Genomic DNA, 18,164 nt, shown 5'->3' with positions numbered 1-18,164 from the left:
GGTCTTGACCTTAAGTTCGCGGGGGCGGGACGGCTTGGCCAAACACAGCAAGCAGATGTTGTTTCATGCTAGGGAAAAAAAAAGACAAAAACCCTCCTCACCCCATCAACAGCAAAAACCTTGTTTTTGTGAGACTCGCAAAGCAAGCCTTTAAACCCTTGTTCTTTGGAAATCCAAATGCCTTGACTTTATCAGTCAGCAAGTTGTGACACGCCTGACTCAGGCCTGGGGCTCAGCTCCCAGCAACGCCCAGGGAAGGCTGCAGGAATCGAGAGGGACCTGGAATTTACTTCGTTCCAGATGAATTCCAAATATGCAGACTGCTGGCCTCTCAACTCTCCAACGAGTCCTCTCTCCCACTTGAAGTCACCGCCCGTGGCATTTAGGGAAAGGGCCGGAGGTGGAGGAGCCCTGTGGGTCCCTGGAAAGCTGGGGCTCCCGCTTGGGCTTGGGGTAACGTCCGCCCCGGCGCCAGCTGGGGCTGAGGACTGGGTGTCTTGTTCGCTGTGGCTGTGGCTGTTTGCATGCCTCGCTGGATAAGGGAACTCTCCCCGACCATGTGAGTCTCTCCCCCCAGGCTCCAGCCCTCTCCCCCTCGCCTCCCTTGTGCTTCTCTCAAGTTCTCATTTTTGTTTTAACTTTCCTACAGTGACCCGCACCTTGATAGGAACACTTTGCCTAAGAAAGGACTCAGGTATCTGTGCTTCCTCCGTGCGTCTGTTCTGGCTTCGGAGCTTGGCTGTGTGGCTCTGTCGTGGCTGGTTGGGGGTGCAGGCTGGGCTGGGGCCCCTGCTTTGGTCACTGCAGTGGGACCCTGTGGATGATGGCTCCCTGGCACCTTCTTGTTCTCATCTCCATTTGTTGGCTTGTTTGCTTGAGCAGGGGCTGTGCTTATTCAGGCTAAGCGTGGTAAAACCATCTCGTGAAAACCATCCCTGGGCAAGCCCAAGGAGCAGCCCCTTGCTGCTTCTGGGGCCGCTGGGTTTTATCACTGAGCTCCTCACCACGGCCATCCTGTCCACACGGCTGTCTTCCAAGAGAAAGGCCATGACTTACGCACGCTACCTTGTCAGCTAGGACCAGAGCAAACGAGGAGAGAAGTATTTCCTCCAAATTGAAAATATTTATCTTTCTTGTCTGTAAACAATTGCTGAGGACAGGTACTTTGCACCTGTCTAAATAACCTCATCGAAAATTGGGTCGGCTCTCCATGCCCACCAAGATACAGGTGCAGCTGCTTTTGGCTGACCATGGAAAGACTGCCAGGAAGCAGTGACCTCCCACACGTGCAAGTCATGGCTTAGGCTCGTTTTCAGCACTCATCCTGGTAAAAGCAGATGCTACAAGTCACCATTGCTCTCACCACCCACGTCACTTGGGCGGCCAGAGGAACTTCCATTTGCTAACACCTCCCCGTGATTGCCTTCTCATGGTTGCCGCTGTCACATCTGCTGTCCCAACCCCTGCTCTGTAGCATCGGCTTCCCCGTGCACTCAGCGTGAAGTGCTTTCCCAGAAGATGGAACTTGGAATGAAATGTCTCATTGCTGTCCTGTGTGTCTGTGGCTCATCAGGTGAAGGGCAGTCCGGGTGGGAATGTGAGGTAGGTATCAGTGCTCCTGTTCAGCGGGAGCTCTGAGTAAAGCCACCTCGAGGAATCCAAGAAGGAAAGTGTTGACGTCTCCCGGCAGACATCCAGGGAGCTGGCAAGGCCTTTTGTACTTAAGAGCATCTTCGTGCTTACGAGGGTGGCGTGTCAGCACCCACGCTGGATTTTTTTTTTTTTTAAAGATTTATTTATTTATTTGAAAGTCAGAGTTACACAGGAGAGGCAGAGAGAGAGAGAGAGGTCTTCCATCCAAGGTTCACTCCCCAGTTGACCACTATGGCTGGAGCTGCGCTGATCCAAAGCCAGGAGCTTCTTCTGGGTCTTCCACAGGGGTACAGGGACCCAAGGACTTGGGCCCTCTTCTATTGCTTTCCCAGGCCATAGCAGAGAGCTAGATCAGAAGTGGAGCAGCCGAGTCTTGAACCAGTGCCCGTATGGGATGCCGGCACTTCAGGCCAGGGCGTCAACCCACAGTGCCACAGAGCTGATCCCCTAAGCTGGATTTTTAAACAATGACATGGCCTCGAGTAAGTCAGACCTGGGGCTTGAGTTTGCCGCCAGATGTTAGCATTTTGAAATCCTGGGTCTATTTCTGTGGCAGATCTCGCTTATCAAAGTTCTGTCACTCTGGCTTTTTTTAAAGCTGGTTTTTAAAAATTCAGGATAAGGATGTGTGAGGGGCTCTTTTCAGGCCCCCACCGTGTCCTGGAAAGTTGCAGGAACACAAAGTACAGTACAAGCACACAGTGAGAGACCTTTCTATGCTGCCTCTTATATGGGAGGGCGCTCTGGCTGCGAGCTCTCTCACCCCACTGATTGCCAGGGTTGATTTTGCTGATCTGTGCTGCTTCTCACTCAGACGCCCCCTGTCCAGCCCTCTCCATCCATGCACACCCGAATTCAGTAGCCACACACTGACAAAAGTGTCTGTCCACTCAGTACCCAGTAGCCTCTGAAATACCCAAGTAAAGGGTATCCTGGCCACCTAGGCATTTCAGACACTCCATATGCAGCCCAATGGCTTCACGAAAAGGGCACGGACTTGGGAATCAGACAATCCCGAAGGGAAATCTCAGCTCTGTGACCCAGGGCAGGCTCTGGACCTTCCCTGAATGTGAAATGGGGACCTTCTCTGTGTTGCTGAGTGAGTCTGAGGCTTCCGAGAGAGAGAGAGAGAGAGAATGCTCCTAAGGGCTCCGGGTACATTGTAGCTGTGCAATAAATAAATCACTTTGAGATATGTTTTAGAATAAATGGGGAGACAGACCACGTGACTTCCGAAGACCCTCTCCCGGGAAGCCCAGTGAGTGCAGGCTGCTTTATTGAAGCCTTGCGGATAGCAGCAACCGCTCTAAGTCTCCATGTCCTTGGACTTCCCTCTGCGTGTTTGCTTTCTGACACTCAGTGACTCACGGCCCCTTCCTGGCATTCCAGAATGCAGAGGCCACGGGTTAGCCTAGTGAACACGGCCTCGGAGCTCCAACAGCAGCTCTTTGTGTTGCTGCAGTGCTGTCGAGATGGGGCTTTGACATGACACTGTCATGAACGAACATGTTACAGTTACGCCCAGTGACGGTTCTCTGGAGCATTTAGCAGTCTTTCTCCCTTTACGCATTCCCTCCACACTGAAAGGGATTGTAATTTTCCCCAAACACAGCCAAGTCACAGGAAAGGTTTGAGACGCTTCCTGAGTTTGGGGGTGTGTATGGATGTGGTTTTTATTTTTTTAAATCATCTTTGGACGTCTATTTTTCTTTCTATATGTGTATCATCAGCTCCACAGGACTCATTTCAGTATGTTGTTCATAGCTGATTCCGGCTTGATTTCTGTCTGTCCAGGTATACTCCCGCCTCCCAGCTTCGCACACAAGAAGACGCAAAAGAATGGTTACGGTCCCACTCTGCTGGAGGCCTCCAGGACACTGCTGCCAATTCCCCTTTCTCCTCCGGCTCCAGTGTGACTTCTCCCTCCGGAACGAGATTCAACTTTTCCCAGCTCGGTGAGTACCCTCTAGTCATCAGCTGCGCCGAACAGCTCCGTGAGACAGAGGTGATCTTGTGTTGAAGGTCAATCCGTAGTTATTCACACACATGTGATCACATCCTTCTCCAACCTCATCAGCTTGCAACAATCTCATTTGATTACGAGATGGATAGCGGGAGAAAGAGTAGCAACCTTTGTGATGTGCCGATCAATCATTCTCTTTACGTGGTTGATGTAGGGAAAGTTCCAGCAAAGAGCAAACCGTCCGCTCTTGAGAAGTGGGTTTTGCAGCATTTTCCATGTTTGGTCATCCTCATTGCTTTATTAAGTTGGAAATAAAAGTTCAGTTTTGATTGAATAAATATTCTTGGGACTGCTTGCCCCTGGCTAGTGCTTTGACCAGCACAGTGGGGAAAGGAGAAGAATGAGGGACAGTCTCTTCAGGCATGTCAGTGGATTCTTTTTCAGAGAGAGAAACACACCCACACCAGTTCATAAAATAGGGTAAAAGACAACAATCCAAGCTTCATATAAAATGACATAAAAATGGAATATAGCAAGTATTGCATGCAGTTAGAAGAAGGAAAGATGCGTGCTGGCTGGAATGATTGGCAGAGATTACACGAAGGTGGCAGGATGGGGGCTGAGCCTGGGAGGACTAATGGATGGGGAAGATCTTTTCCAGTCTTATTTGGCTCTTTAGGGAGGCGGCCCTTCGCTAATATTGTAAATAATGAACTCAGCCATTAAGGATACGTGTGGCTTGCAACTGGGAAAGGTTTGACCTTCCCTTTTTGGTCAATTAAATGGGTAAATGCAAATGTTATATTGTATTACAAAGAAGCAGGATTTTTGATAGGAAACCCCCTTTGCACTGAAGCTCTTGGTACACCTTTGTGAGACACTGCCAGCCGAGGCAGGGAGACCTGGGTTCATATTGTTCTTTTGCAGCCGTAACTCTTTGAGGCAGGAGATTCTTGTCATGCACAAATGCTTCCCATCTGATCAAAAGCCTCGTTGGACTATTTTGGGCTTTTGGCTTTCGAGAGACTTGTTCCAGATGAGCCCAGGGAGTAATTAGCTCATGCCTGGAAGGGGGACACTGGCTTGCCTGAACGCGCCAACTTGGAAAGCGGAGGCCCAGAGCCTGGCTTTGGAACTGACCCGCCTTTCCTCCCTCGTTTTTCACGCTAAGTGTATAACTCAAATGCTGATGTGACTACCTTTGCGGAAATAGACAAGCGAGAGAAGCTGGCGGGGACACGTACGACTGACAATAAGCAATCTCTCTGTCCCCATTTGAGATGAGAGCACGTTTATGAATTTCTAACCTTCTGCTTCCGTGGCTGTCATTCCAGCAAGCCCCACCACTGTCACCCAGATGAGCTTGTCCAACCCAACCATGCTGAGGACACACAGCCTCTCCAATGCTGACGGGCAGTACGACCCATACACCGACAGCCGCTTCCGAAACAGCTCCATGTCCTTGGACGAGAAGAGCAGAACCATGAGCCGTTCAGGCTCATTCCGAGATGGGTTTGAAGAAGGTAAGAAGACTCACCAGCTCCCAGGTGAGCCTGCCTGCTGAGTGGTCTTCCATGCTCCGTCCACTTGGCTGACCAGAGGATCTACCTGATAGTGCTTCCAGCTTCCCCGCCTCCTCCAGGGGTTAGGGAGAAGGAACTTGGATTAGTAAGGTCTGACCCTTAACTAACCTAGCAGGACTGTAGGAAAGAGCTGCTGATAAAACAATGATGACCCTCAGCACTGACTGAGCTGCACCCCAGGCTTCTCTCTCCTGGACATAGGCCACAGCTTCTTGGCACGTACTTGTGAGTTCAGGCTCAGCCAGCAGCACCCCATCTTGGCAGGGTGTGTCACAGGGGGTTCATCTCCCTGTGCTGCCACACTTACCCTCATTGCTTGCAGGCCTGGGAAACCCTGCCTTGCTGCTCTGTTCCAAAACTGGTTTTCTCAAGCACTGCTATTTTTTTTAAAACTTGTTCTATTTGTTTTTTTCATTTTTGAATGTTCATCATTTATTTTCTTCTACTTGAAAGGCACACAGAGAAAAGAGAGAGCTTTCATTTACTGGTTCACTCCCCAAATGCCAGCAGCAACTAGGGCTGGGCCAGGCCAAAGCCAGAAGGCAGAAGCCCAAAACTCTGTCCAGGTCTTCCATGTGGATGGCGGGGGCCCAAGCACTTGATCATCTGCCGCCTCCCAGGATGCATCGGCAGGAAGCTGAATGGAACTAGCCCTCCACTATGTGATGCGGGTGCCCAAAGCAGCAGCTTATCCTGCTGTGCCACAATGCCAACCCCTCAAGCACCAGTTTAAGTTTATTGCGTTCAGTGATGCACTTTTCCTTCATTGATTGCTAGCCAATTACTTTGGGTTGGGTTCTGTTTCATTCATTTTCATCAGAATTGTGGGGGACAATTTCTGTGGCCACTCTGCATCTTCATGAGTCATTTTTGCTTCCCTTGTGTTAGAGGCAACTCTCAATGACCAGTGATCAAGATTATGGGCCAGATTAGCAGAACTTGGGCCCAGTCCCACTACTTCTTTAATGGTTGACGTTTATTTGCTGATCATTTTTATTTACTTGTGTGAAATACTGAAAGAGAGTTCCCATCTGCTGGGCCCCTCCCCCAAATGCCCACAACAACCAAGGCTGAGCCAGGCCAGAGCCAAGAGCCCAGAATTCCATCTGGATCTCCCATGTAGGTAACAGAGGTACAAGTACTTGAGCCATCATCTGCTACCTGCAAGGCACATCCACAGGAAGCTAGATTGGAAGCTGGGGGTGAGAGTTGATCCCAGAACCTCAATATGGGATGCAGGTATCCCAAGTAGTGGCTTAGCCCACTACACCACAGTGCCCACCGCCCCCCCCCCCGCCCCCCCCCCACTTCTTAGGCGTGTCATCTTGGACAAGTTGCTTCACCTCTCTGGACTTCTGCTTGTTTTTCACTGATTAAATAGGAATGATAGTCGTAGTTAGCTCCTGAAAGTGTGAGAACTGAGAAAAACCTGCCAGGCAAATGTTAATGCAGTAGTGTTGTCAGACGTCATAGCCTGTAGACACAGCTTCGGCACTGGCAGTTCAAAGTCCCCAGCCAGAGGCTGGGCACTCTGGGGGCAAGTGAAGCCCAGGATGCGGGCCATCTGTCTATGCCTTTTCCACCAGTGATAAAACAATGTTGGGGCAGGAGGCAAATCATAGGTACTTTCCTCTGCTCCCAGTTCCTGTATGAAGTGAGAGAAACAGGCCCAGTACCCTCCTGGTTGGTTAGAAAGAACAAAGGAACTCAGGATTGTTTAGGAAATCGCCAGTCCTAAAGGAGAGAAGTCTAAGACAGATGCATCTGCTTTGGCCTAGTGTTGTTTTTCACAGAGGTTTGAAAGAATTTAGTTACAGAGCAGTTGCCCCATTCTTGACTACTTAATACTCTCCCCCTGATTTATGGATTCTTTGCATTCAGTGAGATCCAGGGAACAGATGCATGTCTGTAAATCCATATATGGAACCTGCTGGGACAGGGGACTAAGCCGGAGAAGAACCTGCGTTCTTGGGCACGTTTTGCTAGATTTAAAAGCAAGAAGTCAATGGTTTAACCGCGCCAGGCAGTGACAGTGGAGGAAGTATTGAGCTGAAAGTGGCAGAGGAGGTTCAGGCTCCCTGGTGATCACTCACAGAGTATGTCCTGGTGATCACTCGCACTCAGAGTATGTCCTGCGCTGTGTTCGTCTGCTCTGTCATGTGCACCCCTGAGCGAGCCACATTCAGGACGGCAGCTTGTCCAGACAAGCACACACCGTCTCCCAGAGGTCCGGGGCTTTTACAGTGCCTTCGTCGGAGAGCTGTTATTCATGCTGTCTGGCATCAAGCTGTCAGGAAGCCCAACTGTGGACAATCTGGGTTGTCACGATGACATTGATAAAAAGTGCTTGCCCACAAGCGGTGTCTAGACTTCTGTCCACCTAATGACTCACGGTGACAAGGAGCTGAAGCACAGAGGCTTTGGGGGAAGGGACAGGGGCCACAGTCAACACACTGAACACGTAGCATTTTTGTCTGCTGGGGAACTTGGCATCAGATTGCTTCTATTTCTTCTAATGCTATCCCATCAGAAAAACAAGGTTTGTGTGATTGATATTTCTAATTCCTTTGCATGAAGACTTTATTTTGTTTTCTGTGGAGTTTATAAACTCCCATTGTTGCATTATCTCTCATTTAGACCAAACAGAACCAAATAGTCAGGTGTATTGTAGGCCATAAAGCAGGATAGAAATTTGGGAAAAATTAGCCCAAGGATTTGTGTGAGGTTTTTGTGCAATTTAATTAGCACTTTCCATTTTGAGGGAAGCAGGTATCATCAATATGTAGATTAGGTAGAGGCATAGCCCAGATGCACAGATTCAGAGCTATTTCAGGTAAATTAATTTGCATCAGATGCATTATGCTGTCTTAAAGTCAACTTTAATAGCACACATTTAGGGAGATGCTTGAGGCATTTTGAAACTGGATATCTTTGGAGGAAAACTACCCTGTAACTTAACCAATCGTGACTAAGAGCTAGTGCAGTCTGCAACTCAGGAAAAACACCCCTCGACAATCCCCCCACCTGTCAGCTTATGTGGATTCACAGGGCAGAACAGGAAACCTTGTATTGCTTCTCCCTTGTGTTTCTGGCACCAGAGTTACAGTCATGAGTCAAATCCCAGCCCCTCCCCTGTTGGCAACGTGACTTTGGGTGAGGGACTTGACCCTGCTCAGCCTGCTTCCTGTTCACTAAAATGTGGGAAGTGATTGCACCTGCCTCAGAGGATTGATGTGAAGATTAGCTCAGATGAATCCTGGAAAGCGTGTAGCAAATGGCTTTGAAAGGGCCTTCTTGTAAGTGCTCACTCAGTGGTAGCTGTCGGTATAACTGTCATGTTATAGCACGTCCTTCTTTCCAAGGGCCATTATCGTCCCCATTTTGCTTAATGGCAAAAATGAGGGAGAAGTGAGTCAAAGCCTTCATGCAGCCAGAACTGGGTTCTCAGCTCTGGCTTCCCAGCCTTCTGTCGGTCCTGCTTTGTCTCAGCTGGATTGTTTCTTTGGGCTGTCTGGGGCAAGCTCGGGTCCCTCATTTGCTGTGCTTCCTTGTCTGGTTGAGATGCAGGGTGGTCTGCTGGCAATAATAACAGCATCACCTCCTCTGTAGCTCCTTCCATAGCATTCTGCTGTGCTACAGGAACTAGAGCGCACTGAGATTCACACTCTCTCTGCTCCTGCCTGGCTGTGTGTGCTTGGTCATATCACTTAACCACCCTTTTTTTTAAAAAATGTTTGTTTATTTATTTAAGAAAGAGATATCCCATGCCATCTATTGGTTCACTCCCCAAATGCCTAGGAGCCAGGAACTCAATGCAAGGCTCTCACATGGGCCCTAGGACTTGAATCCTCATGGGCCTCCCAGGGTATACATGAGCAGAAAGCCAAAGTTGGGGCTTGAGGCAGGACACAAACCTGGGCATTCTACTATGTGATGTGGGCATCCCAACCAGTGTCCTAACACTGCCCTGAGCACCCACCCCTCATTTAACCATGCTCAGTTACTCATTTTTTTTTTTTTTTTTTTTTTTTTTTTTTATTTTTTGACAGGCAGAGTGGACAGTGAGAGAGAGAGACAGAGAGAAAGGTCTTCCTTTGCCGTTGGTTCACCCTCCAATGGCCGCTGCGGCCGGCGCGCTGCAGCCGGCGCACCGCGCTGAGCCGATGGCAGGAGCCAGGAGCCAGGTGCTTTTCCTGGTCTCCCATGGGGTGCAGGGCCCAAGCACCTGGGCCATCCTCCACTGCACTCCCTGGCCACAGCAGAGAGCTGGCCTGGAAGAGGGGCAACCGGGACAGAATCCGGCGCCCCAACCGGGACTAGAACCCGGTGTGCCGGCGCCGCTAGGCGGAGGATTAGCCTAGTGAGCCGCGGCGCCGGCCAGTTACTCATTGTTAACCTGGAGTAGAAACTCCTGCCGAGTCTGGTACTGTTATGTGCAAATTTTCTATGATCATGATCACTCCAAGCAGTAGCACAATTGAAAGATGTGTTAGTTAATATGAAGCCATACGTGGTGTGTGTGTGTCTGTGTGTCTATGTGTCTGTCTGTCTCTAGGGGATGTCCTGATATAACATCAGAAGCACTTGGTTGCTTCATTCTGTCTCGTAGTTTCACCCCTACCTAAAGCATTTTTCTTCTCAAACATCAGTCCCAGTTTATGCTTATGTGATGATTACCTGGGGGCAGGGGTGAGGGGGTGGGAGGAATTAGCAAATCATGCTAAAAGACACCAACGGACTTTTTAAAATAGAAGTAAATAAAATAAAATAACCATAAACATGATCACGCAAGGGTCTCAAGACGTATGGTCAGCAGATCCTATTGTATGGCCGTAAGCCGGTCATTGAACCTCTCTGGGTTTCAGATTCCTCCATGGCGAAGGTGGCCGAGCTACTTGGATATCCTCTGGTTTCTTGTGGCTGTAAGGTTTTGGAGGTACAGATATAAGGAGGAACATGGCATGATATGCTGTAGCTGTTCAACTGTCATGAGCATTTTGTTGTCTGGAAGTATCCACACCGCAGAACCCAGGCTCTGACTTGGCTCAGGTCACTTGAAGGAGAGCCACATGCAGTTTGGGGTTGATGCTGGAGATCAAGTCATCTCTTTCTTTGGACCACAGCCTTGCTCTATGCTATTTATGAAAGGAGGGGAGTAATTACAGAGAAAATTAATTGCCTCTACCTTAAGCCTGCCAGATGCGCTGTTCTCTGCCTGTGTCCCACGGTTGCACTGAGTTATAACTGAAGCTGTGTCAGGAAGTTTATATGTATGAGATGTAGCAATGAAACAGGAAAAATCCTCCTTTTGCCAGCAGCCCTGTGCAGGCCTCCTGGAGCCAGCCCCCGGCAACCACGTGTAAGTGTGATTGACACATGACCCACATCTCTTCACCCAACTTGGCCTCCAACATAATCTCCCCACTACTGCCTGTAGCATGACGCTAAAGCAGCTTGTTTTTTTGGACTGTGAGGCTGCTATTGTGGACATAGTGGCACTGAAAGTCATTATTGGCCAGCAGCACCTTACACTAAGTTTTTCAAAGATTTATTCATTTATTTATTTGAAAGGTAGAGTGACAGGGGAAGTGGGGAGGGAAACAGAGGGAGATCTGGCTAATTTACTCCCCAAATGGCCACAACAGCCAGGTCTGAGCCAGGCCAATACCAGGAGCCAGGAATTCCAGCCAGGTCTCTCATGTGGGTGGCAGGGGCCTAAGTACTTGGACCATCACCCGCTGCCTTCCCAGGTGCATTAGCAGGAGGCTGGATTGGAAGCTGAGCAGCCATAACTTGAACCGGAGCTCCAATATGGGATGCCAGCATTGCAGGTGGCTTAACCCGCTACAGCACAACACTAGCCCCTTAAAATGATGCTTCATGGAGCATGAGTCAGATTGGTCATGGGTGAAAGGAAGAAGAGAACTAGAACTCAGGCCATTACTAACGAGAATGGATGTGAGTGACTGAGTGGGGACAGCCTCAAAGCAGTGGACAGCAACTAATAGAGGAAGGCTGTAATAGCTGTCCTGAAGCTTTGTGGGGAGGCTCTTAAAGGAAGCAGGAAGCCCTGAGAGGGAGGAGGAGGAGGAGGCCCATGCAGGTGGTAGTCAGGGAAATGAGGGAAGGCTCCGTGGGAACGTCATCGTTTGTGCCGAGCCGGATTTGGGCAGGTGGTGTCTGGGTAAACGTGTCCGAGGCAGAAAGAACCATGTGGGCAGAGACTGCAGGTGGACCTCCTAGAGCATGCTTGGGAGAAAGGTGCAGGTCTCAGTGTATCAGGAGCACATGAAGGAAGACGGGGCGGGCAGGTGGGAAGACAATGGGGTGGTGCCTGGCTAGCAGGTAGCTTCTGCCCACTGCTAATCCAAGCTGATTTCACTTCTTGGGTGGTAGGCGAATGCCACTGAGGACACGTGGGAGGTTATTCTGCAGCCTCCCGCTTTCAGGCCGCGGGTTCCAACACTGTGTGGGAGTAGAGGCCTTGCACTCACATCAGGAAATCTTCCCAGCTGAAAGGCCTCTAGAGTCTTAGCGCAGGAATGTTTCTTTCTTTCAACAGGGTGTCACGTGGTTGCCGAAAAGCGCAAAACCTGGTTCCCAAAAGGAGAAGGCAGCCAAATACCCAGTCCTAGAAAAAACTGCCTAGAAATTAGAACAGATAACAAGATGTCGGCACTCGCTGGCCAGGAAGGGGTGCTAAGGGTATACACAACAGTGGTCCCACATCAGAAGATACCAGCTTGAAATAGAGGGCAGATGGCCGTTGGTTCTTACTTTGTAGAAAAGCTAGAGATCAGATGAAGAATCTGTATGTTTCTGTGGGTACATTTTCCTTCCCCCCCTTTTTTTTTTTTAAAGATTTATTTATTTTAAGTCAGACGAAGAGTCAGAGAGAGAGATTGATCGATCGATCTTGAGAGAGCTTCCATCCACTAGTTGACTCCCCAGCAATTCCATCCTGGTCTCCCACGTGGGTGGGCCTAGAGCACTTGGGCCATCTTCGACTGCTTTCCCAGGTGCATTAGCAGGGAACTGGATTTTTTTTTTTTTTTTGACAGGCAGAGTGGACAGTGAGAGAGAGAGACAGAGAGAAAGGTCTTCCTTTTGCTGTTGGTTCACCCTCCAATGGCCGCCGCGGCTGGCGCGCTGCGGCCGGCGCACCGCGCTGATCCGATGGCAGAAGCCAGGTACTTATCCTGGTCTCTCATGAGGTGCAGGGCCCAAGTACTCGGGCCATCCTCCACTGCACTCCCTGGCCACAGCAGAGTGCTGGCCTGGAAGAGGGATAACTGGGACAGAATCCGGTGCCCTGACCGGGACTAGAACCCGGTGTGCCGGCGCCGCAAGGCGGAGGATTAGCCTAGTGAGCCACGGCGCCGGCCGAGAACTGGATATTAAATGGAGCAACAGGCACTCATGTGGGCTGCCGTTGTCCCAGGAAGCAGCTTAACCTGCTACACCACAATGCTGGCCCCAGGGTATGTTTTCTGAACAGATATTCTGCTGCATGGTCATCTAGAGTGAAGTAAATGGCCAACGGCTACTTAGGTTCAAAGCAATCAGCTCATCTTTTTGCGTATCCAAGTGACAGATGTTCACAGGGTGTGAAACATACATATAACACCACCTCTACCCTGGAGGAATACGTTAGAAAAAAGCGGCAGATGTTGGAATGGTCACTCGGACTGATCCTTGGGTGGTGAACTTGTAGGTCACTGCAGGTTAGGACAGTGATTGTGCTTTTTAACATGTCACTCTATTTGAAGACTTATCCAGTAATTTTATATTATATTGACAGTCAAAACAAAAAATTTATAAGGGAGAGAAAAACGCGACTTTCCTAGCAAAAGGTGACTTTCTTAGGGAATTATTTGTTATTTGCGACTGAGCTATAACCAAGCCAAGAAAGTTGGGTCCAGGTGAGATGAAGGCATTTTGATTACTGTGGTGTCCAGCTGACTTCTTACCCCCGGCTCCTCCACTGCCCACCGCTGCCCCTTTCTTTGGTTGCACAGTAGGCACCTGAACAATTCACCTTTTCTCTTGTTTTTTTTTTTTTTTCTCTCTTTTTTTTTTTTAATAGTTCACGGATCCTCGCTCTCCTTGGTTTCCAGCACATCATCCATTTATTCTACGGTGAGTATAAATCGATGCTGTGTGGGTATGATCATGAGAGCTGGGGTCCTTTATCAAAAGTGTCAAGAGTTAAATATAAGCATTTCTTGTAGAGAGAGCATTTCCATTACGTGATGATCAATAAGTTGAGACTAGATTTGAAATTCACAAACAGCTATTCATTATAAAGTGCCAACCAATCAATCAGGAACTGACAGCCTTGTTAAAGGGACACTATGCTATGTGTGGGAAGCCCTGGCCACCTGCTGGCAGCCTTGGAAAACCAAGGCTTTGAGCAATTTCTTAATCCTCTGTCAGCCTCAGTTTCTCTCATTCCTACCTTACAGAGTTGTAATGAAGATGCAACATTATAAAGATGATGTATCACTGAAGTATGAATTCCTTGAGCACAAAGGCTTTTCTGTGTATCTAGTTCCTAGAAGAGCCTAGCACATAATATTGAAAGCATAGGGTTTGAAAGAAATCGGAACGTGCATGTAAAGCAATGACTACAGCATGCACAACTCAAAGTAAGCACTCATAAGTGCCAGCTATTATGGATGAGAAGTTAATTGAGCCCAAGCCAAATGTAATCAAATACGTTTGGATTTTTAGTACTGCTGGATTTGTTCAATAGTACTTACTTTTTATAGCACTGCACTGTTTTCCCTCCAAATAATAATAATAATCTGGCAGTTCCTACAGGAAGAAAAGCCACTGTGTGGTTGTGAATTGGAAATTCCTTAGCCCTTCATTCTGTGGAAACAAATGTTTCGATAATTCAGAGTTTGATAATGCTGGGTTTCTGGGCTCTGTGCATAGAGCAGAGAGTAGGAGGCCCTGGCACAGTCAAGTTGAAGAGACCAGGGCCTAGGTGTTCTTTCTAGGACTAGAGGGAGCAAACAGGTTTCTGTGATTGCTGAACTGGTCTGATGTGAAGGGCCTGGAAACTCTCGCTTATGCAGCTACGCATCTCACGCATGCAACTCCACAGTTCCTTTTTTCGCAGCCAGTCGTTGTGTCTGAAATTGCGTCACCAAGCCCTGATTCTCCTTTGCAAGGTTTTCTGTAGAGTAACCTTGCCAGAGGGGTTGGCTAGTCCAAGAAAGCATGGTGTTGGCCTTCTACCTGTCAGCCAGTAGATACACTAGGTTCTTTGTTCTTGAATGAAACTCTTGAGATCTGGGTACCAAAGATGATCCTTGCTGGCCGTTCTCTGTAATATTCTCTGTAATAGAGGTTGCTTTTACAGACTTTAAAGAAAAGTAGCCTCACATGTGAATGTTTTCGTGCAAGAGCCAGTCTGTAGTGTGTCAAGTCTGCTAGAATCTTGCCACCACCCAGCTGTGGTGTGTGAGCACTTACTCTGTTATTAGCTTCTGGGTGATGATAAAATTCTGAAACCAGTACTTAGGTATGTTTGTGAGTGGTGAGGTGAATGAGGTCTTGTTTGTTTTCTAAAACAAAATCTTGGAAGTCTCTTAGGTTGCCCAGATTCACTTCAGAGAGCCTCCATGATAGCAGAGGATGTTAAAGGCACTGAATAGATAGCCAGTGGTTCTTCCCTGGAAATCTCTAATTCTTGAGTATTCCAGAATGCTCGTTCTACCTGAAATTTGCCTGCAATCTTAGTCCCAAACTGAAGCAAAGGCAACACGGTGTTGAGCAGAGAAAAATCTAAAAGGACACATCTGTGTCAGACTAGCTTTCTTGGTTGATGGGGTATAGTGGTTGGGTTCCCAGGGGAAGTGCTGAGTGGCTGGAGGCCTGCAGCTTCACACGGGGCTCCCAGATTCACTGAAGAGCAATGGCAGCCAGGGCCAAGACGGGAAGACATGATTTCTCCAGGCTGCTGTTGAGCGTGGGGCCCAACCCCAGGGAGAGGTGGGTGTAGTGATGGACAGTGGACAGGGTAGGGGGAGGACTGTTAGGGCCTATCTTTTTTTTTAAAGATTTATTTATTTATTTGAAAGGCAGAGAAAGAGGGAGGGAGGGGGAGGTCCTCCATCCGCTGGTTCACTCCCCAAATGGCCAAAATGGCTAGAGCTGGGCCAATCAGAAGCCAGGAACAAGGATCTTCTTCTGGGTGTCCCACATGCGTGCAGGGGCCCACGGACTTGGGCCGTCTTCTACTGCTTTCCCAGGCCACAGCAGAGAGATTGGAAGTGGAGTAGCTGGGACTCCAACCGGCACCCATATGGGATGCTGGCACTGCAGGCTGCGGCTTTACCCACTATGCCACAGCACTGGTCCCTAGGGCCTATTGATAAAGGTATTTAAAGGTAGGGATGGTCCTGAATGGATAATTGAGCTGACAGTCCTCCATGAGCCTTCCAGTTGTTAGAGAGCTGTTGACTTCTCACCATTACCTTAATCCTTTGCATCAGACCCAGAAGTTGGGCCCTGAGTTCCGGCTAGTCTCCGTGAGATGGAGCTATAGAAGAAGAACAGGACCACTTTAGACTTAGTCCCAACCCTGCCACCTGCCAGCTGTGACCATGGCCAATTACTTACCCTCTATGTGCCTCAGTTTCCTCACACGTAAACCAGAAGTCAGTGGTATCAGTACTTGCTCCAAGGGCTGGCTAAAGATTAACTGAAATAACGATTGCAAAGTGCTCAGGAAGTCTCTGGCACGTGGTAAGTGTTCAGTAAATCTTAGTTATCTCCAGAATGTCGGCCACACCTGGGACTTGGTCTCGCTCACAGCTGTATCCTAAGTTCTTCAAACAGTGCCTGGTCCATAGTAGGAAATCAATAAACATTTGAGAGGTGGTGATACTGGGGACAGACGGATGGATAGACAGACAAAGGGGGATGGGAAGACAGAGTTAGCCCCGAGGTACATACTTCTTCCTCCAGAAACCATTACTTGGATAGAGAAGTTGTCCAGCCGTGTGACTTTAGGCAAGGTACTCTCTCTGAATCTCAAAGAATACAAACCTACTTTACAGAGTTACTGCAAGGATTAAACGGATTTGGCCCATGTACTTAAAAATGTGTGCCCTGGATAGAGGGCTGTAGGGGACCCAGGATAAGGAAGGTCAGACAAGAAGCAGCCCCCCACCTCGCTGATGGATGTGGGGTCTCTGGCATCTAATGAGCCATATCTTTTGAACTGATAGGAAGAAACACCAGAGCCAGATGCTGACTTTTTAAAATAATGATTTATTGCAGGTAAGGTTAGATTAGGATATGCTCAGCAAGGACCCAAGAACGGAACAGGGTTCTCACTCACTCCCCCGGCTCCCCTGTCACCCCGTCACCATGTGAAGTTGGAGTGGCAGTTGGAGGGAAGGGATATGTTGCTGTTGCTGTCATGTTCTCCTCCTCCTCCTTCCGGTTATCTATTTATTTATTTGAAAGACAGAGAGAGGGACACACACACACACACACACACACACACAGCTGGATTGGAAGCAAAGCATCTGGGACTCAGGCTGGTACTTGCATATGGAGTGCTGGTGTCACAGGCAGTGGCTTAGCCCACTGCACCACAGCGGTTGCCCCAGGGATGTGTGCTCTGTAGGCCCCTGTGGGAACCAGAGGAGAAGGAAAGCAAGGCTCCTCCTGTAGCAGGTTCCTCCAGCCTGTGTGGGTTCCCCCTGTTGGAGAAGAGAGCGTTTTAGAATTTCTCACTGCCCGGTGCCTGTGTCCCCGGAGCCTCAGAGCCAGCAAGGAAGACCCTGCCAGTCAGAGAGGCCTCAGGGTTCACCCTCACTCACCAGGGTCACACAGGGAATTGTGGGGGATTCCAGGTAGGACAGCAGGAAGATGAAGGCCACAGTTAGGCTCACAGCCTCTGGAATTCCTGGGCTGGCTGACCAGGAGCTCCCAGCCGCTTCCCCTTTCTGCCCTGCCACTGCTCCTGCTGTAGTGTCCTGGGACAGGACGGGGAAGAGCACATGGGGCAGAGTGACCCTAGGAGCAGTCTTCCTTGCCCCTTGCATGACAAAGCCAAGTAAACCCAGAACAACCAACGACATTTGAAACTCAGCTTAGCAACAATTTCCTCATAGAAGTATGTCCCCAGTATGGCTTGGGATGTACTTAGACTAAAAAGCGTTTCAGATGCAACTAGGTGTTCTGTGATTATCTTTGCTGGGTCTGGCTCACGCCCCTCTCCTGTGCACCTGCCCAGCTTCCATCTCCACATGGGGGCGGGGGCTCCTTACAACAGAACACTTGGAATGTTTTTCTCATCCCTTAAAATGATAAGCCATTTGTGTGTGACTGATGGGTCAGCTTAATTAAAGCAATATACCAGGAACAAACGCAGCTTGCAGACTGCTCCGTGTGTCCAAGTAAGGCCCTCCTCACAGGCCGGCCTGTGCTGTGCGTTGCTCCTCCACCACTCTGATTTCCTCTTTGTTATCTTTACAGCCGGAAGAAAAGTGCCAGTCGGAGGTAAGCAATGATTTGCTGGTGGTATTTTCTCTCTTGCTGCTATCGGTTGTTTTTGCCAAGCTCCAGCTGGGAATAGACTCCTGAAGTGAGTAACGCTCTCCCTGGTCATCTTCAGATTCGCAAACTTCGGCGGGAGCTGGATGCCTCCCAAGAGAAGGTGTCAGCATTGACGACGCAGCTGACGGCAAATGTGAGTACAGACGCGGGGCGGCAGCTGCCGGGGCTAAGCGCAGCCACCCCCGCCTGCTGGGCTCCGAGCACCCGAGAAGCAGCACAGTGTGATAATGAGGACACAGGCTGCAGCCCCCTGGCTGTGGATGTCAGCCGCCACTCTGCCTGTGATTGTAACCTGCAAGCCCGCTGTGCTCTGTGCCATGGGGGTGATGAGCTTACCTTCCACTGTTGTCTGGTGATCACGGCTTCCAGTGTGTATATTTTTA

General features: G+C 49.3%; 1 protein-coding gene across 12 annotated transcripts in view; it reads left to right on the top strand.

The window, feature by feature from the left end:
- Positions 1-18,164, top strand: part of NAV2 (neuron navigator 2) — a 757,965-nt gene that overhangs the window by 691,951 nt on the left and 47,850 nt on the right. For 10 of the 12 annotated variants that reach the window (XM_051824899.2, XM_002708951.5, XM_008268721.4 and 7 more), the window contains 6 exons: positions 650-694; positions 3,448-3,608; positions 4,951-5,139; positions 13,286-13,338; positions 17,701-17,724; positions 17,840-17,914. In XM_051824899.2, coding sequence (XP_051680859.2) covers positions 650-694; positions 3,448-3,608; positions 4,951-5,139; positions 13,286-13,338; positions 17,701-17,724; positions 17,840-17,914 — 547 coding nt within the window. The remainder of the gene's footprint in view (positions 1-649; positions 695-3,447; positions 3,609-4,950; positions 5,140-13,285; positions 13,339-17,700; positions 17,725-17,839; positions 17,915-18,164) is intronic. The other 2 variants (XM_008268740.4, XM_051824884.2) reach the window with 1 other exon arrangement.

This window comes from Oryctolagus cuniculus, chromosome 1, assembly GCF_964237555.1.
Source record: "Oryctolagus cuniculus chromosome 1, mOryCun1.1, whole genome shotgun sequence".
NCBI lineage: Eukaryota > Metazoa > Chordata > Mammalia > Lagomorpha > Leporidae > Oryctolagus > Oryctolagus cuniculus.
Note: the sequence above shows the minus strand (reverse complement) of the source record. Positions and strands in the feature narration are given on the sequence as shown.